The following is a 24846-nucleotide window of genomic DNA, read 5'->3' on the forward strand; positions in this document are numbered from 1 at the left end:
TGTTCAAACGCAGAGGCTGTCAAAGCCTAGCCTCTGCGTTTGAATGATAATGAATGAATGGAACGTTGCATTTTTAATGTCTACAAATATGCTAGACTAGAGAGAGCGCGCCAATCAATGAAACCTTATGCGGGATCAGATAAAGTCGGCTCTCTTTGCTGCGCAAAGCTTGTTTCAGAAATCAGCACCTAGTTGTCACACAAGCTTTTTTTGATTTTTGTAATATGGAAGGGGGGAAAATGCAGTGAAAAAATGTACGCACATTGCATTCAGGATTAGGACCGATACATATGTCGGCCTAGGCCTAATCAATTGTGTTTTAATATCTTTAGCATTCAAATTATTGCAGTCTATTCTTTTCGTAGGCTACTTCTGCTACTTCTGTTGGCCTTGATGAGGAGATATTTTAACGCTTTTTAACCCCATTTTCCTGCGACAGGGAAACACTCCAAAGAAATTCACGATGGTTCGCAAGATCCATCATGAGAATGATCGTACGAGCGAAGATCCATCGTTATCGGGAAACAACGCCCTGGAATCTCCTCATTGTTTGAGTACACACACACTACAGGCAAATGCTGCCCACACACACACACACACACACATAGATCCAGTCATTGTCCTTCTCTTGTCCTGATGAGGACGATCAAAGAGATATTGCATGAGACACACACACATGCAGACACAAACACAGGTGCGCACATAAACACACACACGGGCACATATGCACACATACACGCACAATCATAGACTCGCACAAACATAGTCACAAACATGGCATGATGTTCTTTAACACACACACCGGGGGAAACATACCGACACACACAAATTAATGCAATCGCACACATTCACAGAAACACACACAAACATGGAAACATATACACACACATACACACTCACACACACAAACACAAAGCACATACATATAAATGCAAACACACACACACACACACAAACTCACCCACAAAACACATTCAGCAGGGACAAAGCAGATCTGACGAGTGCACAGGTGTGAGTCCCAGGTGAGTGTGTCTGCGAGCAGACGGAGGAAACCGGGGCAGGTATTAAGGTGAGCCATTGTCTCCGCGCGATTGCTGCTTTGTGTCAGGGCCTTGTTCCCCGGGCTCGGGTTGCCTTTGTGACCCACTCATGTTTAGATTTCTCCTCAGAAACAGGCGGGATAATGATTCCCCTCTCCGGTTACGGGCGCTCTCCAGCGAGGAGGCACCGCACCCTGCTACTGGGACGCACACAGCAGGGGTCGCCCAGGCAGACAACACTGGGGTCAGGGAACCAATGCTTCTTGGCTCAACCTGCAGTTCCTCTTCCATTCTTCGGCGGGTTCCCAGAAACCCCTGCCCGGTTCGTTTTTTTCTTTGCCTTTCTTTGTGTGTTTTTTTTCCATTGCGAGATGTCATTGTTTTGTTTTCTTGTGTGAGGATCTCCTCAACTTTACCTCGACCCATCGAGTCGAGTTCACAGTCACGGTGAAGTGGCCATGAATTCCGCGCACAGCCAGGGAGAGGCATCGTCGCCGTTTGGGGCGTAACAACGCCATGCGATCTTCTCCTAAACAGCAGGTGGCACCGGAGATGGAGCGCACAGACCTGTATCCGAACAATCACACCCCAACCTGACCCCGAACCCACAAACTCATCCACTAGCTCTTCAGAACCGCTAACTGCTAACCCTACTGCTACCTTAACCGCTAACCCTAACCTGTCCCTAAAGACATAGTCATCCCCTTGCTCTCCAGAACCGCTAACCCTTACTGTAACCCCTTACTAAACCCCTTAATCGTTACACAGCTCTACCCTTAACCCTGCCCCTACCCTCAAACCCAAGGCACTGAATAATACCCTTCACCCAAGTCAAAGTGTCCCTGAGCAAGACACCTCATCCTAACTGCTCCGACGAGCTGGCTGTCCCCTTGCATGTCTGACACCGCCGTCGGTGTGTGAATGTGTGCATGAATGGGTGAATGTTATAAAGCGTGAAGCGCTTTGAGTGGCCACTGGTTAGGAAAACGCTGTATGAATGCAGACCATTTACACCTCTCCACTGATAGACGCCATCGAGTTGGAGCTGGCCTCGTCCTGCCTGGTGGACTCCTCTCCTCCAGCAGGAATTAGGGCAGGGATATGTGCTAGATTGTCTTACCTGTGAAGAGCTCCAGCGCCAACATGGCCCAACAATGGGAGGAAGGCCGGGGCGGGGAGGGGAGGCAGAAAGGGTGATGGAAGGATGAGAGATGAGACGGAACCCGAGCGGAGTAGAAAGTGAGGGAGGATGTGAGCGGAGACAGAGGTGTGTGACGGGGGCATTTTAGAACATGTTTACGTCTTATTGCACCGGCTGCTGTTAATAATCATGCACATTAAATGGAGAGGGAGAATTCTCTATCAAACAACGGCTTCCAATTCTGTCCTACAGATGAAATGAACCACTTTCTCTCTTCCCTTCCATGTCTCTGCTTGTCTCGCTCGGTTACGTAAACCGAGGGAGACAAGCAGAGATATAGAAATGGTTCAATCAACTCTCTCTTCCTTTCAATAGCTCTGCTTTGCCTCCCATCCCAAACCAAACCAAGCCTCACAAACCAAAACCCCAACTTCCCCTCATAGACTGGACCCCGCTGCACCGGAGCTGGGACCACCTTGGGTCCCCGCCAGGTGGCTCAGGGTGAGCACGGACTCTGGAGGGTGGCTGTTATTGAGACCTGAGGTTTGTTGTGGTTTTAACACCCAGTGGCAGGACCGCCTTGTTCTCAGAGAATGAAGGGGGTATGAAAGAGAGACGGGTGGAGGACAGACACAGCCAGAGAAAGACAGCCTTCTATTCTTTTCTTTTCTTTTTTTAATCTGTTCAATGCCGTTTATCCTTAACGAGGTCATCCCGGCGCTCCCCTCCCATCCTCCAGAGTTTTGGCGTTCCTGGAGTCCGCGTGCGTGAGAGGTGGACTCGGGCTGGGGACACTGAGGCTTATAAATTGATGGGCGAACCGAATGCTGCTCATCATTTTCCCAGAAACTCCTCAGGCGACGGGACTCAGACAAAACGAGCAACATGGTGAGTAGGATGGACACCTCCAATGGTTTCCGAGCCGCACTCCAATGGGCTGGATAGCTTTTTTTTGGGGGGGTTTAAAACTTTTACTAAAACATTGGGCATATTTTATTCCGATATAAATTGCATCTACTTTAGCAAGCCTGTACGAAGGAATAAGAGATTAGAAAAAATGTCCAAACATATTTCAAATCCGTTGAATGGCTCTTTGTACTGTTAACGCACAAGTTGATTGTAAGCGATATTTCCTTAGTCACGTTGTCGGCATTGGTAGTCACCGTTCTTCAATGTTGATAGCTCACTACCAGAGTGTGATCTCTGGTCATCCGCACACACCCAGTTCAGAAATCCAATAGTGACATCGCAAACTGCCCCGTCGTTCATGCGTCAACCCGAGACCAGTCATGTGATAATGTCATCTAACCGACGAGCAGGACCTGACCGGGGAACCCCAGTGGCGCGATGGGGTCCCTCTGAACCTGAGGTGAGTCGTTGGGTTTGGGTGCTGACGCTTCTGTCCTCCTCCAGAAGTTCTGCAGGCTGCTGGCGGGTCTCCTGCTCTCCTGCGTCTGCACAGCCAACCGTGTACACACCGCCACCACTGTAAAGACCACTACCATTGCACAGAACGAAACCGACGTACAGAACGCCACCACCCCGGTCACACCGCACGAACCCGTCCACGAGCGGCACACCTACGGCAGTGACCCCAACACCATCTCCATGGATCCCCCGACCACATCCTCGGATGACCCCCCTAACTTCCAAGACGACTACATGTTGGCCATGGGCAACAACACAGGCAACAACCGGCTCAGGATGGGGATGGAGGACATGAGGATGGAGGACATGAGGATGGCGGACATGGGGATGGAGCCCTCCGGGGACATCTGCGACTCCATCCTGCCCGGGGCCCAGGTCCCCTGGATGTGCTACTGCCGCTTCTGCAAAGGAGGCCAGGGGCCCAAAGGGGACCAGGGCTTCAGAGGTCTCCCAGGCACGTAGGACCCCTTCAGTAGAACCTTCCCACGTCCCCGGGGGTCCAGGTTCTGCTCCCCTGTTCCGTTGGTCCAGTCACATAACAAAACACAGACTTTGAGAGGGGGGAAGGGCAGTTTGGTAGGCAGAGCAAGGCACTAACACAGCAGGGTGAGGGGTTGTAATCCCTGTGTAGAGCAAGGCACTAACAAAACATAGTTAAGGGTTCCATTCCCATTGTAGACCAGAGGGCAGAGCAAGGCACTAACACAACATAGTTAAGGGTTCCATTCCCATTGTAGACCAGAGGGCAGAGCAAGGCACTAACACAACATAGTTAAGGGTTCCATTCCCATTGTAGACCAGAGGGCAGAGCAAGGCACTAACAGAACATAGTTAAGGGTTCCATTCCCATTGTAGACCAGAGGGCAGAGCAAGGCACTAACACAGCAGGGTGAGGGGTTCCAGTCCCTGTGCGGTCGTATTGTAAGGTTGTTGTCTTCTGATGAACCCCCACTAGGGAGTCCCGGGAGCCCTGGGAGGAGAGGCTTGACGGGGTTCAGAGGTCGTCCGGGGTTCACGGGCCAGCCGGGCCTGAAGGGTAGGTAGGAGGATCTGTTGGCTGATCAGATCCAGTTTGATCTCATTTAAAATGTCTTGTTTTAAAGTGTATTTTACCAACAGGGAAATTCCTAATTCCGCCATGTATAGAGTGTACTGATTCTGTCATACGTACCGGGAACTTTTGTGCGTGTGTGTGTGTGTGTGTGTGTGTGTGTGTGTGTGTGTGTGTCCGTGTGTCCGTGTGTGTCTGTGTGTCCGTGTGTTCAGGTCAGAAGGGAGATAATGGAGAGAAAGGCAATGTGGGACCAGCGGGAATGTCCGGATCAAAGGGGGGCAGCGGTTTAAAAGGTTTGTGCGCATCCCGTCATGAGTGTGAATCGTAGCAGGCCTGACAGGCGACGTCACGTGACTTATCGTTCTGATTGCAGCCCAAAGGCCTTACCGACTCAGTAAATACAGAGACACGTCTTCAACCTGAACGTAGCCTGAGATCATGGTGGTCACATGACAGTGACATGGTGGTCACATGACAGTGACATGGTGGTCACATGGTGTCACATGGTGGTCACATGACAGTGACATGGTGGTCACATGACAGTGACATGGTGTCACATGGTGGTCACATGACAGTGACATGGTGGTCATATGACAGTGACATGGTGGCCACATGATGTTCAGATGACAGTGACATGGTGGTCACATGGTTTAAACATGGTGGTCACATGGTAGTCGCAGGCACGCGTTCTAGCTGGTGTGTGTGTGTGTTTTGTGTGTGTGTGTTGTGTGTGTGTGCGTGTGTGTGTGTGTGTGTTCCTAGGAGAGAAAGGGGACGTCGGGTTTGTTGGGCCCCAGGGTGTAATGGGGCCTCCCGGAGAGGACGGTACCTGCCCTGCGTCATGTGACAGCGTTGAGGGCCCACGTGGCCCCCCTGGACTCCCTGGGAGTGCCGGCGGCAGGGGCCTCCCAGGACTGACGGGCACCGGGGGGCCAATGGGCCCCAGAGGACTGAAGGGAGACATGGGTTTGAATGGAGCCGATGGGTCCGATGGGATGAAGGGCATGAAGGGGGAGGAAGGCCTGTGCAACTGCTCTGACGGAGAGCAGGGCCCTCCGGGGCCGCAGGGGCCCATGGGGCAGAAAGGAGAGGAGGGTGTCAATGGTGCTCCAGGGCCCGAGGGCGAGACCGGACCACAGGGCACCATGGGCCCCATGGGCTACACAGGGGCCCCGGGACCCTGCTCCCCGGCCATCCAGTCGGCGTTCTCCGGCGCACTGTTCTCGTCGTACCCGCCCCCCAACCGGCCGGTCGCCTTCCCCAGGGTGCTCTACAACCAGGGCAACTTCAACCCCGTCATGGGCATCTACCGCGCGCCCGTCAACGGTTCCTACGTCTTCAGCTACAACCTGGCCGTCATGGGCAAGCCGCTGAAGGTCGGCCTGTTCCACAACTTCAGGCCGATCATCAGGACGACGGTGACCAACGACCCAGGCGAGGCCAGCCAGCAGGTGGTGCTCCACATGAGCCAGGGCGATGAGGTGTGGCTGCTGGTGAAGGACCAGGCCAACAACGGGATGATCGCCGACAACGAGAACAGCAGCACATTCTCGGGCTTCCTGCTGAACCCTGACAACTGCATGCTGCCCCCCATGATGGGACGGGACGGCGGTTCAGACAGCTATGAGGAGACTGCTACGGCCGTGTACAGCTGGGGATCACTAGCTACAGAGCCCCCCCCCACCAAACCATAGAACCAGTCAGCCAGCCAGTTAGCCAGCCAGCCAGCCATGGGTCGGCCAAGTTCTAGGCTATGTGCACACAACAGAAAATGTGCACCCACGATTTTGAATGGGGTTACACACACAGACACACGCGCACACACACACACCCACACCCACACCCACACCCTCACACGAACAACAACAAGGAAGGCTTATGAATATGTTAAGTGTGTTAGATCTTTGAGATGGGTAGCAGTGATCTTACAATCAAAGGCCTGATTGTTTCTAAAAAATCTAGGTCTCGTGTTTTGATCTCGCTGGATCTGAACATTAAGTCTCTCTTGGAACTTCTTGAGATAAGCTTTAGGTTAAATCATAGCAGACACATCCTTTTAGAGTTTCAAATCAGGTGTGGAATAGAGAGGGTTGACACGTTGGAGAACCTGCCTAGTACAGCCTCCGCATCAAGGTTTGCCACGCTGTTAAACATTTAGATACCAATAACTTTCCTTTCCAGGAGAGCTGGAGCATAATTCTGCAGATCTGAAATCGCTCCTGAGCTTTTCCAGAGTAAAATTCAATTTGAAATCATTAAGTGTGGGATGTTTCATTTGCACGTTTCCCACATGCAGTGCTTTCCCCCCCGAAATGTACGCCTGAGCATAGATTTCTACCAAGTCGACGCCGGCATTTTGAAGTGTTTTAGCCCAAGTATGGCGTCGTCGTTACAAGCTGCGAAGGGATGCGAAGAGGAGGAGGCTTATCAGGGTGGAGTGTAGGCTGGTTATTCTACGCCGTGCACACAGTATACCACACAGGCTCCACTGAAGCACTGGAGAGGAGAGGAGAGGGGAGGAGAGGGGAGGAGAAGGGAGTACACGAGTGCCGAAAGAAGAAGAAAAATAACAACAGGGGCTGGGAGGGTAGAGGAAATAGATCATAAATAAATAGGGTCATTTGATAAAGAAGAAAGGTAATATTAGACTGCATTACTTGTCGCTAACACTGTTGTGTCAGATGCAGACATGCACGTCAGCAATGCTGGTGAACAAGTCTGCACCTGAGATGAAGAAAAAGGGTGCTGCCGGTGTGATGCTTACGCATGTCTGCCAAGCGCTTACACACTAGAGAGTCGCGCTGTGCTGGGACCCGACCCGGTGGGGGGGCTTGTATTACCGATATAGTTATTGTGAATGTGCTTTCTTGTTGTGTTCACGATGACAATATGTATGAGGGCCCGCCACAGGGGTCGCTGTTTGACACGTTGCTAAACATGCTTCACGCTTTACTTCTTCAATAACTTCAATCTGTTTCAAAAATAAATTAAAACTGAAACTTCAAATGGAGGCTGATGTTTTTCATATTGTTCACTACAATATTCACAATCATTGAAATCATTTTCATAACAACATGCATGATAGGACTACATATAGGTAGAGACTAGCATGTAGTTCCTCTAACGGCCTTTAGGGGGTTCACGTGGAGACTAGCATGTCGTTCCTCTAACGGCCTTTAGGGGGTTCAAGGTGGAGACTAGCATGTCGTTCATCTAATGGCCTTTAGGGGGTTCACGTGGAGACTAGCATGTCGTTCATCTAACGGCCTTTAGGGGGTAAACGGTAGAGACTAGCATGTCATTCATCTAACGGCCTTTAGGGGGTAAACAGTAGAGACTAGCATGTCATTCATCTGACGGTCTTTAGGGGGTTAGCGGTAGAGACTAGCATGTCGTTCATCTAACGGTCTTTAGGGGGTTAACGGTAGAGACTAGCATGTCGTTCATCTAACGGCCTTTAGGGGGTAAACGGTAGAGACTAGCATGTCATTCATCTAACGGCCTTTAGGGGGTAAACGGTAGAGACTAGCATGCATTCCTGTGAATGAAGATGAGTTTAAAATCGATGGCAGAGGTCAGCGGTCCAAGTGATCTCAAACAATGGAAGCACTCAGTTGGCATACATAAAAAAAAAGGCTTATGTCACGAACATTGCATCAATATTTTTGTCTTTGAACACGGACAAATATCAACATATGAAACCTAATAGAGCAAAGGTTTGCTCTTGGTGTGCCAGTTATGGAGAGCAAACATTGCTTATTGCAGCCTTCAAGTTTAATTAGACCCTCAGCCAATGGGATGTGCAGAACATTAACCAGAACCATAGACCGTCAAAGATATGTGGGAGAATTTAGATGTAACATTTGTCAATGGAATATATAAGACGACAAAATGAAATGGCTTTTAGAGGGCATTTTGCTTTCTTAATTTGAGGGCGCATAAGTAAACTGGGTTACCAGCCCATAAGAAGACATGGGAGGAGGACTGTGAGGATTCAGGCTTTGATTCGATCAGGGAAAATAAAAAATCCTTAATGCAGGGTTAATATTCCTTGTTTGACAGACAAAGAATTTGTCAAATTGTCTCTGGAAATAAAAATCGAATCAACAATAAAGACAAACAGTTACGATTGGCTGACAGCAGAGAGTTACCATTTATTGACGGTAACAGACAGACCTACGTTTCGCACGTTTACAGTGACAGACCGACATGTTAACATTATTATTAGCTAGTGCTACAAATGACCAAGCAACCATGGACTACAAGCGGTCGGTGGAACTGTCATTTTAACGAACACTCATTTGGAAATGAAGCTCCTCCCCAGGGGGAGGGGCTTATTTTGTCTTGGGAGGGGCTTATTTCTCCTTTGGGGCCATGTCGTCTCCCCCGGACACGTTGCCGTCGTCTTCGTCATTGTCGGCCTTCATCCCCTTCATGTTGGAGCGTTTGAACTCCTCAAACACCAGCTCCTCCTCCGGCTCACTGCACATGGACACACACACACAAGCACACACACCAGTTATGCACATGTGCATAAAACACGCACAGATAAAAATGAAGAAAAGTGTGTGTACACATACAAATACACCTACGCACACACACACACAAGCACACACAAATACACAAACATACACACACACACACATTCATACACACATATATATTGGTAATAAAAAGGCAGAGGTATTGTCTTACCTTTCCCTCGCTGTGGGGGGCGCCAGAGAAAACGCAAAGAGATTTTTTTATGGACAGGCTCAAGTTGACATACAAGTTAATATTAAATATGTAAACTAAAATAGAAGATTGTGTAGATTACATGCACGCACACATGCATGCAAACTCTTACACAAACAAACAAACACACACACACAATCACACACACACACACACACACACACACACACACACACACACACACACACACACTACCTGCATCTGGTTTAGGATGCATCAGTTTGAAGGGAACCTCAAGGCCAAGCTCACTGGAACACAACCAATATAAATCAGACAGGTGAGTGTGGACATCACACAGGTGAGTACAGGTAATGACAACATCAGCTGATGACATCACACAGGTGAGTCCAGGTGATGACATCACACAGGTGAGTACAGATGATGTCATCACCAGGTGAGTACTGGTGAAGACATCACACAGGTGTGTACAGGTAATGACATTTCACAGGTGAGAACAGGAAATTACAAGACCAGGTGATGACATCACACAGGTGTGTACTGGTAATGACATCTCACAGGTGAGAACAGGTAATAGCATCACAAGGTGATTACAGGCCATTTCTTCACACAGGTAACAGTACAGGTAACTATGGTTTATCTAACTATCTGGGTTACTATCTGGGTGTTACATTAGCAAAGAGGTGACCTTACCTGGAGCCCATCAGCCTGAAACAACAAAACAAAGATTGAAGTGAAGCAAAGGCAGCCATTTGAAACAGGATGTATGGCTATATCTCCGCTCAAGCGCATTAGGAGGAAGGGTAAAGCCATCACCACATAGCGGTATCGTTCCAAAGCTGAGCGAGTAACACATTGTGTTTCCCATTGACTGTGTTTTAAAAGAAAATACTGCAGTCTAATTCCGAACTGAGCTATGACATCGGCTACCGATTTCAGATGGTTAAAGTAATAAGCTATGAGCATCCATAAAAAAACATTCAATATGCTGTGTTTTCGGTAAAGGTCCAAATCAAAAGAAATGCTGACTTCTGTTTTGCAGTAAAGCGTAGGCCTATGATTTACTTTTCTTTAAGCGTCTCTATGGGGAAAAGCGATGCATTTCACCCCAGTGTTTGAACGCCAATAGCAGAGGGAGCGGATTGACTTCCCCTCCATTGCTGTATTCTGATATCCATACTCCCATGAGGTCACTTAAACGTAGTACACTATCCGCACTCACTAAGTGCGCAGATTTTCAGATGTCAGTGTTGTTCCAAAAACGAATACTCCGTGGTGCACTTACCATAAATTACGATCACGACTGCCGCCGCGGCTCGTCACCCACCAAAAATGGTAAATGGTGAATGCTTTACGCGTAGCTGCTTTAAAAAGCTAAAAAGCTACAAAATTACTCCATTAATGCAGGCTATTTTTTTTCGAGCTGAGCTGCTGGCTCAGCCTAGCTCCACCTCTTCCGCTACGGAGCCAAGAAGGCTGCCCCTGAGTTCGAAAAGTGTACACCGTTCCACACTCACTATTGGACCGTTCTGAAAGCACCATCCGGGTTCAGTTCTTTTCGCCCCGATCGTAATTGGAACGCTCTACGTACTCAAACTAAGTACAGGAAGTATGGATATTGGAACACGCCATATGTTTTACTCCACACCACTCCACTCACCCTCCGATGATCAGCTTTACCATGACTCTGTATGTGACCAGGATCCCCATCACCTCCTTCAGAACACCCTCTTTGATGCTGAGGTGCAGAACACAACAACATTACATATAGCTTTATTCGGGAATCATTTCAGACCTCGGACATGCCCGACCTGAGTCAGTTGCAGCATCAAACATGGCCGGCTTCATCGTTAACGGGAATTATATTATTATAAAAGTGTGGGTTGATGTTCTAACACATGTTTAGATTGGTAATTATTAGGGCTGAAGGTGTATTCCTTCAAATTGCAATTAACACAACAACACATCAAAATAACCCCATCCACATGACCCGAAGACTAACCTTTGCTGCAAAACCAAACAAGTCCTTCTGTTCTACGCTGTGATTGGCTCTGACTGAGATCGACCTTGATGTCTGTGATTGGCTACTCACAGGCTTGAGGATGCCAGGTTGGTGTCCTCATGTTTCAGCTTGCCGTCCAGCGCTATGCCCCGCCTCTCCTTGTTGTTGGCCAATAGGGGAAGGAGGGTGTAGACCTTTTGGAGACTTGCTCCAGTGGAGACGGCATCCCTGAGCCAATAGGAGACAAGCATTTAAAAAACAGGGCTACTTTCCTTCCAATCAACTTTACTGTCCAACTTTTAAACTTACTAAGCCAGGACCATATCACTATGTGGTCCATGACAACGCTACGAACTTCACGAGTTAATTAGGACTTGATCATTTTTAAGACTTTTACCCAGAATCCTTGATGGCCACGGATTTGACGTAGCTGTCATTGCAGTATAAAACCACTGTGGCAACCTGGTCCACTGGGAGAAGAGGAGAGGAGAGGAAAAGGGAGGAGACAGGGGAAACAAAGTAAATCAATATTGACTATTGACTATTTAGTTAGGCAAAATGACTTACCCCTCTCTAAGTGCTCGTCTGTGAGTAATAACAAACATCTCAGCTTAACTTAAGGACTAGGTAGGGGTGAGGCTGGGGGCATCTGACTCAAGGCTGCCAACCGATAGACTAGGGACATCGGGGATCGAACCCAGAAACTTTACCCCTGAGACGCTCTATGTTTGACAAAAGGCAGCTCCTTGGGTTCCTCACCAGAGACAATGATGTTCTTGATGTTTTTGTTGGAGTTGTTGGTCACGCTCACGTTTACGTTGATGGCTTCGCCGTGGTAGAAGGTCTACAGGAGGGAGGGGGTCAGAGGTCAGGCGTGAGGGTGTTCCCCCCAACATAACCATCACCAATATTGCGTCGTACAAAGGAACGTTTTAAACCACTGAGCAGAAGGAGGGGGGCGGCAGTAGCTCAGGAGGTAGAGCAGGTTGGCTGGTAACTCAACCAACGAGGTGTACCTGAGCAAGACACCTCACCCTGACTGCTCCCGACGAGCTGGCTGTCGCCCTGCGCGGCTGACTCCGCCGTCGGTGTGTGAATGTGTGAATGAATGGATGAATGTCAGACAATATTGTAAAGCGCTTTGGATAAAAGCGCTATATATATGCAGTCCATTTAGGAATTCAGTGAATTCTTTGAATTCCAATGCAGGTCACTAAGGCAGCAGGTCGGGGCCAGGGTCTCTCGGTTCGTGATGCCTACAGGCTGCGGATCGGCCCCAGAACAATCCGGCTCCATTTACCTTTAGGGCATTAAGCAGACTCTTCTATCCAAAGCAACTCACAATAAGTACATTTGTCAGAAGAAGGGGAAACAACAATATATTGCTGTCGGTACAGTAAGGATGTTCTTAGAACCAAGTGCCAAGCATTAACAATCACTAGGTTAACCCATTCCCCGTACACAACAAAGATAGCTAGGATAAGATGCTACATAACTAAGTACTATAACTAAGTATGACATACGAAGTGCGTACATCAAATGCCAGGACATACAACATACAATAAGTAGGAGGGGAGGGACTTAAGACCTCTCTGCATAGCCACCCAGGCTATGCAGAGTCTAGGTGAACTCTGAACAGGTGAGTCTTGAGTCTCCCCCCACTCACATCCTTCTCCAGAGTGGCCTCCAGGTGCAGCGGTTTGTCGGCCGTCACAAAGTCCCGGCTCCTCGTCACCGGCTCGACCGGCTCGTCCGTCTCGGGAGCGTACTGAACCTTCCGGAGCATCAGCTTCACGGCGCTCCTGCAGTGAGGAAGAGCACCGTCACTCACGCTCACTATTTAGCATCATCAGAGGATAGGGCGGAGAACAGCACAGTCATTCACGCTCGCTATTTAGCACTATCAGGGGAGTGTCGGAGGACAGTACTGTCACTCAGGCTCACTATTTAGCATCATCAGGGGAGTGGTGGAAAACAGCACTTTCAATCAGGCTCACTACTTAGCATCATCAGAGGATAGGGCAGAGAACAGCACCGTCACTCAGGCTCACTATTAAGCATCATCAGAGGAGCAGTGAAGAACAGAACTGTCACTCCTGCTCACTATTTAGCATCATCAGGGGAGTGGTGGGGAATATTCTCGGGTATTCTTGGGTAAAGTTTGGTAACAGCCTGATTATAGTCTGGTTAGCACTTGGTTAGTGTGTCTAAGTAGTGGTTCTGGTTAGTGTGTCTGGTTAGTGTGTTTGGCTAGAGGGTCTGGTTAGTGGTTCTGGTTAGTGTCTGATTAGTGTTTCTGGTTAGTGTCTTGATAGTTTGTCTGGTTAGTGTCTGGTTAGCGTGTCTGGTTAGTGTCTGGTTAGGGTCTTGTTAGTGTCTTGTTAGTGTCTGGTTAGTGTCTGGTAAGTGTCTGCTTAGTGTCTGCTTAGTGTCTGCTTAGTGTTTGCTTAGTGTCTGCTTAGTGTCTGCTTAGTGTCGGGTCTCACTCAGGCTCACTATTTAGCATCATCATTAGAGCGGTGGAGAACAGCACTGTCACTCATGCTCAGTAATTAGCATCATCAGAGGAGCGATGAAGAACAGAACCGTCACTCCCGTTCACTATTTAGCATCAACAGAGGAGCGGCGGAGAACAGCACTGTCAATCACGCTCACTATTTAGCATCATCAGGGTAGTGGTGGAGAATAGCACAATCACTCAGGCTCACTATTTAGCAGGCCTTCTCGTATAAATGATCTGATAATGAATTCAGATATGGGTTTGTCTACAGTTTAAGCTGGAATCGGGAATCGAATCCAGGCCATTTGACTGGGATTCAAACACCTTAGCGGCCTATCAGCTTCCCTGTCCCAGCCTCTGTCAATGTTTTTGTGTAAGAATCTGAATGTCGGTTCAAGTCTCTCACCTTTTGCGAATCTTTGCGTCCTGGCTCTCAGCGCTGAAAGCCTTGATCTCAAACTCCACCGCACATTGCTGCAAAGTGAGAAGACATTATCTTAAAGGGACAGCTTACCCAAAAGAGCACCTCTTCATACATATGTTGTAAAAAATTCTACCCGGCAAGATTAACACTGTTTCCCAAGACAAATCATGGAGACGTTGGATTGTTGACACCTTTGGTTGATTCATCCTAGCTCATGATTTCAATGGTCCACCTTCCAATCTAGAGCAGTAGAAGATATACAGCCTGAATCCCTTGTTTGTGCTTTACCTTGCCAGAGTCATGGGGTCCCGGCTGTAAGCCCACTGAGCAAGGCAGGTTATCAGGAAACTGTATGAAGTAGATAGTTGTTAGGGTTAGATTGTTACATTTCGTTCCAGCCAACCTGAGATTCATACAGGGTCATGGGACTTACTCCTCTAGAGAGATAAGTTGGTCATATCTTACCTCGAAGAAGAAGGGGTAGGCGTTGTCACCCAGCTTGCGCAGCAGTTTCCCCTGGATCTTGGTGTGAACCGCCTGCTCGCGGTCCAGGAGAGGGGGGTACACCTGGCGGGTGGACACATAAATCTCCCTCCTGAACACGATGCCCATCACGTCCATATCGTCTCGGCCGTAGCGAAAGGTGCAGGACAGCGTGACAAACGCTAGAGGGGGCCAAACAGGCATTCGTTTTTATCCAAAATGTAGACATTGTTCCGGGGTTATCTAAAACATGTGCTACAGAAAAATGTGGTCTTGTGACCCCTACCAAATGACTCCTACCTGCCAGTACTAACTGGCAGGTAGGAGTCATTTTGAATGACACTAGCAGACTACTTTCTAATCTGGAAGGAATAAAGCACATTGCAATTCATTTTTATTAAAATGCTAGTGTGGACCTTGGATATATTCCATAGGCGTAATTAGCATCATAAGGATACATCTAAGAGAATGAAGCTCTGGAATTAGTCAAATTAGAGAGCAGTCTACACAGTGCTTGGTGGCCAACCCTCCACCCAAGTTCAGGCTACTGAAGATTTCTTGTAAGTTTGCGTTGTTGTTGTTGTTGTGGTTGTTTTGTTTTTGTTTTACTGGAAACAGCTGTTAGTCCTTGTGTTATCCTTAAAAAGCTTTAAATATTTTGCTGGATGGCAAGTGTGATTTCACAATCCGTAAAGCCAGAAATCTGCACTATTTTAGATCATTTGGGTATACCTTTCCTGCCATTCAGGGCCTCTGGGTCGATGAGGAGGATGCCGTCTGGTGGTCAGGGGCGGTACAGGTGAGCAAAAGCGTGAATTATTAAATGTAGGTAGACAAATACTATTAATAGTTTCACAAAATAAATAAACACCACTACTAAATATCTTGACACTTATTTATATAAAGAAAGAAAGAAACCAATAATAAATTATAGTAAACAAAGAAAGAACAATACTAAATAAGTGGTATTTATATATACAGCTGGTGAATAAACAGGAAGTAGAACTCACCAACTGGTTCAACTGAGTCGACATTGTCCACAAAATCCCTTTTACCCATGTAAACACTAACCTGAAAACACACACAAACATAAAACACACAGGGACACATGTGACCACACACACACACACACACACACACACACACACACACACACACACACACACACACACACACATTTATACACACACAGAGACACACGCATGCTCGAACACACACACACACACACCTCAGTGAGCTAATGCTCACCTCATCTGTAATCTGTTATAATGCTGCGCTAGTCTGGCCCTCAGGGTCAAATGTGTTGTGGAGTCTCTTATTGTTTACTACTCATACGCAGGCTTACCTCCCATGTAGTCGGGTTATGGTCGTTATAGTCTGTTATGGTCTGGTTAGAGTCTGTTATTCTCGGGTAAAGTCTGGTTACAGCCTGGTTATAGTCTGGTTAGCACTTGGTTAGTTTGTCTGGTTAGTGTGTCTGGTTAGTGGTTCTGTTTAGTGTGTCTAGTTAATGTGTTTGGCAAGTGGGTCTGGCAAGTGGTTCTGGTTAGTGTCTGGTTAGTGGCTGATTAGTGTTTCTGGTTAGTGTGTCTGGTTAGTGTGTATGATTAGTGTCTTGTTAGTGTGTCTGGTTAGTGTCTGGTAAGTGTGTCTGGTTAGTGTCTTGTTAGTGTCTGGTTAGTGTTTGGTAAGTGTCTGGTTAGTATCTGGTTAGTGTCTGGCTAGTGTCTGGTTAGTGTCTGGTTAGTGTCTCTTGTTGTGTCTAGTTAGTGTCTGGTTGGTGTGTCTGGTTAGTGTCTGGTTCGTGTCTGTTTAATGTCTGGTAAGTGTCTGGTTAGTGACTGGTTAGCACCTGGTCAGTGTGTCTAGTGCCAGAGCCTTTGTGAACCTTCAGAAGTGTCGCACCAGCTTACCGATTTGTCGGTGGTGATCTTCTTGAAGATGACGCTCCTGGTGCTCATGCTGAGAGTGGGAGTTACAGTCTGAGGACAACAGGACAACCTGATGTTAACCTATGGTGGTGAATGATTGGCGGACGCTGTTCACCGCAGCCTCTGATGCAGACGTGTTTCAATACATTAGAAACAGAATCCACATGCACATCCACCAGTCCAACATTCACATGAGGGAACTTTAGCTCCATATCTTATCTTTTTCATTTAGCAGATGCTTTAGTCTACTGCGATTCACAGAGACTTACAGAGTGAAGGGGGCAGGTAGGGGTTAGACAGTACAGAGACAGGTCACTAAGGAGCCGTTAGGGGATAGACAGTACAGAGACAGGATATTAAGGAGCAGGTAGGGGTTAGAGGTCATTAAGGAGCAGGGAGGGGTTAGACAGTGCAGAGGCAGGTCATTAAGGAGCAGGTAGGGGTTAGACAGTGCAGAGACAGGTCACTAAGGAGCCGTTAGGTGAAAGACAGTACAGAGACAGGTCATTAAGGAGCAGGTAGGGGTTAGACAGTAAAGAGACAGGTCATTAAGGAGCAGGTAGGGGTTAGACAGTACAGAGACAGATCAGGAAGGAGCAGGTAGGGGTTAGAGGTCATTAAGGAGAAGGAAGGGGTTAGACAGTACAGAGACAGGGCAGTAAGAAGTAACTTCATTAAGAAGTTTGTAACCCTTGAAAGAGATACACATACAAACAAACACACACACACACACACACACACACACACACACACACACACACACACACACACACACACACACTGACCTGTGTGATGAAAGCGTTGCAGGGTTGAATCAGACTGGAGACGCTATAAGGACCATCTTCTGTCTTTTACTTGTTACCTTAGCCAGCCGTCCAGTCAGACGAGGTGGGCGGGACATCCCGAGACACGCCCACAGACACTGGCATAGTCTTCCTGTGATAAAACAATCCTTGTCTGAGCGGATTGGTGAAACTTCCACTAGGTCAGCACATCACATAAACACACACACACACGCACACACCTAGCTAAACACAAACGCGCGCACAAACACACACACACACAGACAAACACACGCAGACACACACACGCACACAACCAGGTAAATACACACGTGCGCACAATCATGCAAAAACGCACACACACACACACACACGTAAATATGCACACATTAACAAACACGTAGGTAGGTTCAGTAGCGTTTGTGCTTTGTAGGTCCGACTGACGATATGTAGCATGGGAGGAAGCAGGCTAACAGGTTAGCTATCCAGCTACAAAATGGAGGGTACAGAGGGATGATATGGGGAGACCCAGCAGGAAGGTGTGTGTAGTGCTCAGTGTGTGGAGTGGGTAGTGAAGGTTGTGTATTTGATGTGTCAGGTAGCTCGAAATAGAGGCTGTAATCTGTAATCCTCTGTTCTGCTGGTCAGCACGAATTGAGATTGTTATACACACACACACACACACACACACACACACACACACTAACCCCCTGAGATTAAATAACCCAGCTCCATGCTTTTATCATTATTACATACACACGCGCACACACAATGAGATTAAAGAGCCAACTTTATGCTTTTATCATTATTACACACACACACATACACACACACGCACACCCACACACACATGTACACAAACATGAACACACGCACACGCACACAAACACACACACACAATCACACACAAACACAGTGATTAAACAGCCAGCTTCATGCTTTTATCACTATTACACACACACAAACACACACGCACACAAAAAAATCGCCAAAGATGTTATAATTTATTAAAAACTTTATTTATTCATCACATCTCCATTTCATCAAAAATAATTACATTTCACTGATTTTTTTCTTAGCCTTAAAAAGAAAACAAAAACAAAACATCCTAGACAGAAACACAGCACCAACATCCAGACAGAGGGGGAGGAGGAGGAGGAGGGGGAGGAGGGGGAGGAGGAGGAGGGGGAGGAGGAGGAGGAGGGGGAGGAGGGGGAGGAGGAGGAGGAGGGGGAGGAGGAGGTGGGGGAGGAGGAGGGGGAGGAGGTGGAGGAGGAGGAGGAGGAGGAGGCTCCACCACTAGACGTAAGCCTTTGCTTTCGATTCTGATTCTGATTTGGGTGTGAAGATCTTCTTAGGCTGGGCGCCACGGTAACCCCTGGAAGACCAATCAAATCATCAGAACGGGTCGAGAGGACTGAACACAAATTTGGTGCTATGTTGAAAATATGTTCCAAATAAATACTTACATAGTACTGTCATACTATGTAAGTACTGTGGTACTATGGTAGTACTGTGGTACTTTGGCAGTAAAGTGGGACTATGTTAATAATGTGGTAATATTTTAATAATGTGGTACTATGTAAGTACTGTGGTACTTTGGCAGTACAGTGGGACTATGTTAATAATGTGGTAATATTTTAATAATGTGGTACTATGTAAGTACTGTGGTACTTTGGCAGTACTGTGGTACTATGTTAATAATGTGGTAATATTTTAAAAATGTGGCACTATGGTATTACTGTGGTACTAGTTTAATAATGTTGTACTATGTAAGTACTACAGTACTATGGTATTACTATGGTACTATGGTAATAATGTGGCACTATGGTAGTACTGTGGTAATATGTTAGTAATAAGGTACTATGTAAGTACTGTGGTACAATGTCAGTGCCACAGTATTAACTGCTAGTCTGTTATTGGACGTGTTCCTTTAATTCAGGTGAAAACGTGGTGCACTTACCCTTTGTTACCAGCAGGGGTCACCCTCTTGCAGGCACAGCAGAGCATGCCTCCTCCCAGGATGGCCAGGAAGGCCCCAGCCCAGCCCATATAAAGACCAGCTCCCAGCTCAAACCTGCACACATCGGAGCATTGACACTTGACGATAACATTTTTGATATTTTACAAAAGACATACTATAATATACATTAAAGGGCTCATGTCATGCCACAAGGTGTGGATGTTATTAGCTGAGACAAGCCGTTTGGCACAGGGAAGGAATGATTTTCATAGGGACATCACAAGTGGATGTGTCATCCCAGATATATGAAGGATAGATGAGCAACGTTTGCTACAGTCCACTGGGTAGGCTGGTAGACTGAACTATCCAACACACACGTAGGTGGACACGCCCACTTGTGATGTCACTATGAAAATCATTCCTTCCCTATGCCAAACGGCTTGTACCAGCTAATCACACCCACACCTGGTGGCATGATAGGAGCCCTCTAAAATATTTTATTAGGAAGCAGTGGTTGAGGTCTTCCGGGGAACTCACTTGATTCCCCCGGTGAAGGGGTCATAGAAGTCTTCCACGATCATGTTGGCGTACCAAGACACAGCTGTCAAGGTGCACACACCTGGACAGAACAGTCATACATTAGGACTTACTGATGCTAACAAATGAATCAATTAGCCTAAATTTACTGTGGCAAATGAACAAAACAATAAGTACAATACTGACTCTAACAAATTAATACATTTGTCAAATTTACTGTGGAAAATGAACAAAACAATTAGTTAATTTGCTGTTGGTAATGGACAAATCTATTAGCAACAATGAGTCAATTCGCAACAATGAGTCAATTTGCACAACTGATACCATTAGCATAGCTAACTGAATGATGTAACGGACGTCCAGATCATCCATGGTCGGCTTTAAGAGGCCGATCTATTTTTACCACCAGGTACGCTACCTTACAGTGACATTCACCCGGGTGTATGATGGAATGGATCGATCAGTTTACCAGACTGCACAGTGGACTGAACCACTGGTAGGCTGACCCATCCCCATCATCACTGTGAATATAATGTTGTGTATATTGTAGCATATAGTGTGGTATCCAGTGTTGCATACAGTGTGGTATACAGTGAGGTATACAGTGTAGTATACAGTGTGGTATACAGTGGGGTATACAGTGTGGTATAGTGTGGTATACGGTAATATATACAGTGTAGTGTATAGTGTTGTATACAGTGTTGTATACAGTGTGGTTTACAGTGGAGTATACAGTGTAGTATACAGTGTGGTATCCAGTGCTGCATACAGTGTGGTTTACAGTGGGGTATACAGTGTAGTATACAGTGGGGTATACAGTGTAGTATAGTGTGGTATACGGTAATATATACAGTGTAGTGTATAGTGTTGTGTACAGTGTTGTATACAGTGTGGTTTACAGTGTGGATTTACAGTAGAGTATACAGTGTAGTATACAGAGTGGTATAGCTAGGTTTACAGTGTGGTTTACAGTGTGGTTTACAGTGGGGTATTCAGTGGGGTATACATTGTGGTATGGTGTGGTATACAGTGTAGTATACAGTGGGGTACACAGTGTGGTATACCGTGGTATACTATAATATATACAGTGTTGTATACAGTGTGGTTTACAGTGTGGTTTACAGTCTTGTATACAGTGTAGTATATAGTGTGGTATACAGTGTTGTATGCAGTGTTGTATACAGTGTGGTATAGCGTAGTTTACAGTGTGGTTACAGTGTGGTTTACAGTGGGGTATACAGTGTAGTATACAGTGGGTATGCAGTGTGGTATAGCATGGTTTACAGTGGAGTATACAGTGGGGTATACAGTGTGGTATACAGTGTTTTATACAGTGTTGCATACAGTGTGGTACAGTTTGGTTTACAGTGTGGTCTACAGTCTTGTATACAGTGTAGTACATAGTGTGGTATACAGTGTTGTATACAGTGGGGTATACAGTGAGGTATACAGTGTTGTATACATGTCCAGGTGTGTCTTACGAAGGACCTACCAGCCAGAGCAGACACGATGCCCCCGGCGATGACCATCTTGGCTTTGGCCGACTCAGAGGCGGAGCCTATCTTGATGCACTTGACGCCCAGCAGAGCGATCACCAGGCAGGCGAGCCCCATCAGCAGAGCCACGATCATCAGGCCGCGACAGGCCTGCACGTAGCCTGCACACACACACACACACACACACACAAAGACACACACAAAGACACACCGTACAAACACGCACACACACACGCACTTGCACAAACACACACACACAAACACACACATGCAAAGACACAAAAAAACACACACGCACCACACAGACACACACACACGCACACACAGACACAAACACACACAGGCACACACAGGCACACAGACACACGCGCACACAGCAGCACACACACACAAGCACACACACACAAGCACACACACACACACAAACACATTACGTACTGCCCACATGGTATCTCCCGCAATAACACTTCTCTTGCTCTTCCAAACGTGACACCTAAGGGGTCGCCTAGCTTACCACAAGGTGTTGTGTTGTATAGCTATTAGCATCCTGCTGGCACAGTCTACTGTGTAGGCTGGTAGGCTGATCTGTCCATCATACAGGTTTCACACTCCCACTATTGTCTCTATTGGGTGTGTGTCGTGGGCAGAGACCAGAATGTGTCCTTACTCTTTTTAGGTAGTGTGATGTGAGAGACGGATATGTAAAGTCTTGTTTGAGCTTTTATGACATCAGAGTCAGGCTGTGCCAGGACTTCCTGAAAATGTCCCCTGTGGTTATTACGGACGAGATGCAACAGACCTTATACGCCTAACAGACATATTGGAAGCTGTTCTTAAATCTTCACCATGACAACTGATACACATTATTCTGAATTCCATTTCACCACCGAGGTAGAATTTAGAACACATTTCTGTTGAGTCGTCATGGTATCCCCAAAATTTCTAGAAGATTTCCCCGCCCAAATTACCAAGATGGCCGCTTGGTGAATGAGGTCTATTGATTTATTGATTGAAGGGGATGTTGTACATGAAATGGAACGGTTGTAGCATATGTTTAGAAATACAAAATGCAATGGAAGTTAAAGGAATAGTTTGTTTGGTTGGATGATTATTTCTGATTGATTTATTTAACCTTTACTTCACCAGGTGAGTTGCATCATTATCAAAGACACCTTTTAAGATAAGATATTGAAGATTCTAAAATGAGAACTAAAATGAGTTACATTGGAAACAATTAAATCTATAAAAAACATCAAAACTAAGTACTTTTCTTTGTCAAATTAGAAGACAATATGTCCCATTTTGAGGACTGTACATTCAAGTGCTTGTTATAAATGTGTGACTGTTTTGCAACTCTAGAACACTCTACACCAGTGGTATTCACTATTTTTTTCAGGAGAGCCGCACTGACAGGACGACGTCAACAGGAGAGCCATTTTTACCGCAAAGTATCAAAAGCTATAAATCCAGTCATAAATAAGTATGCCTGCTTAATAATATGTCCTCGCTGAAGCAGTATTTCCCACAGAATTTTGTGAAACTGTGGAGGGAACCCGGTCCTTAGCGGGGTCCGGGGGCATGCTCCCCGGAAGAAAATTTGGTACCTTTTAACCTGGAATGCATCAATCTGGTGCACTTTGAGAGGAAAATTAAGACTTGTGTGACTGTGTGCTATTTTCTGGAATAAAGTGGAGACACTGGGTCACATAACATGGAAGCTATTGAAGAATAAGTTAATAAGAATAAGTCCATCCAAAGAGCACATTCTCCCAATCTGGCAACCCGCTGTCAGCGTAGAGCCGAGCAAGTTTAAAAATATTTTCTAGACAAGGCTATATTTCCACCTTTTAATGCCGCTGTTGATTTATTTTTTAAATAATTGTTTGTATTGTTTTTTTTAAATATCTGTATTCACTGCATGATCATATCACTGTATATTTTTACCGCCATGCGAGCCGCAAATAGAGGCTTGGCGAGCCGCATGTGGCTTGCGAGCCGCGCAATGAGTAATGCTGCTCTACACAAACAAACGAAAAGCTGTCCATCTGTCCGGCGAATCCCTCCATTTTGCTGTTGAAGACGACGTTAAAATGGATTCTTCAAGAAATTATAACACTTGGATGATGTCATCATCATCCATGTTCTTGGAAGATGTTGTCAACTTCTGTGTATCATAAATCGGTTTTGGAATTTATGTTAAGGATATAGCCTGAGAGTTTACTGTATTGGTTTGGACAGATAGGCGACCGTTGGTTTTGTTGGCAGTAAAACGTGGCAATAAATGATCGCACCATGAAAAAAATACAGAATCCTGACATACTGACCCTATTTCCACACAGTCAATTCTGGTAAATTTTCAACTCAGTTGATTATTTCTGGAATTATTGCACTTAAATAAAACATGACGGACAGACTTAAAAAACATACATTTTTCCGTTCTTTTGAACCACTTAGACTAATACACTTTTAATGTAGTCAATCTCAGCAGCCATTTTGTTAACAGTGTCGTTTTCCCGCTCGAGCCTGTCCGATTAATTAATTTACGGACTGCGTAGGAAGTACCGTTTCACACAAGTATCGTTCAAATCTTTTCACCAGTTGATAATAAACTTTTTAAAATGCTGTATTGAAAGAACTCTTTTTGTTTTCAGTGTATGAAAAAGGTTAAGTTGATTTTAAATTTAAGTAACTTTTGTTTTGACCTAAATTGAAAATCAACTTAACCTTTTTCATACACTTAAAACAAAAAGAGTTCTTTTAATACAGTATTCTAAACAAGTATATGCTTTCAATAGCCCTCCAATAAATCCTTTAGTAGCCCTTATAGTGACAGGATTAGAGGGGCCTCAGGCGGGCTCCTACCTGGGAGACCCAGCAGGGACTCAAAGTCTTGGCACTGGGCGATGCCCGTGCTGGTCTCGGTACACGAGTGCCAGAGGTTCTCGTACTGCCGCACCGAGGTGATGATGTTGCCGGCCACGGTGGACACCTTCCAGTAGTCGTTGCCCAGCGCGGTGCCGGTGATCAGCCAGCTGATGATGCACAGCACGAAGCCGACGGCCTCCACGGCGGTGGACATTGTGGGAGTGGGCTCAGAGACGGACGCTAGCAAATCAAACGGGAATCAAACGGGCGGTAAGGCGAGTCGAGAGCGAGTGGCCACAAGGGAGACGAGCGTTTTCAGATAATAGGGTTCCAAAGGTCCAGGTGTAGGCGGGTGTAGCGGTGCGCAGAGGTGGAGCGTTAGGGTGGGGCGTTGTGTCAGTTGGGCCAGGAGAGTATCGCTTAGCCCTCGCCAATGTCTTTTGTAGCAGCAGTCACGCCGAGTGGACTTCAGACCCGGCAAGGGGCCATAAACACACAGGGGCTACTC

General features: G+C 46.6%; 2 protein-coding genes across 2 annotated transcripts; both read right to left on the reverse strand.

Annotated features, from left to right (window-relative positions):
• Positions 1-9018: 9018 nt before the first annotated feature.
• Positions 9019-16725, reverse strand: saga (S-antigen; retina and pineal gland (arrestin) a; the record flags this gene model as incomplete). The annotated part of the gene is made up of 14 exons (XM_079750930.1): positions 9019-9145; positions 9586-9645; positions 10049-10063; positions 11016-11093; positions 11448-11585; positions 11755-11827; positions 12117-12201; positions 13024-13159; positions 14264-14331; positions 14570-14629; positions 14747-14946; positions 15497-15541; positions 15775-15835; positions 16678-16725. The coding sequence occupies 14 exons, from the start codon at positions 16723-16725 to the stop codon at positions 9019-9021; spliced, it is 1194 nt and encodes a 397-aa protein (XP_079607056.1).
• A 2051-nt stretch (positions 16726-18776) lies between these two features.
• Positions 18777-24552, reverse strand: cldn15la (claudin 15-like a; the record flags this gene model as incomplete). Its single annotated transcript, XM_079750584.1, has 5 exons — positions 18777-18855; positions 19441-19554; positions 19978-20059; positions 21470-21634; positions 24336-24552. The coding sequence occupies 5 exons, from the start codon at positions 24550-24552 to the stop codon at positions 18777-18779; spliced, it is 657 nt and encodes a 218-aa protein (XP_079606710.1).
• Between the last annotated feature and the right edge of the window lie 294 nt (positions 24553-24846).

The sequence above is a fragment of the Pollachius pollachius genome (genome assembly GCF_949987615.1).
Source record: "Pollachius pollachius genome assembly, chromosome: 14".
In the NCBI taxonomy this organism is placed as follows: domain Eukaryota; kingdom Metazoa; phylum Chordata; class Actinopteri; order Gadiformes; family Gadidae; genus Pollachius; species Pollachius pollachius.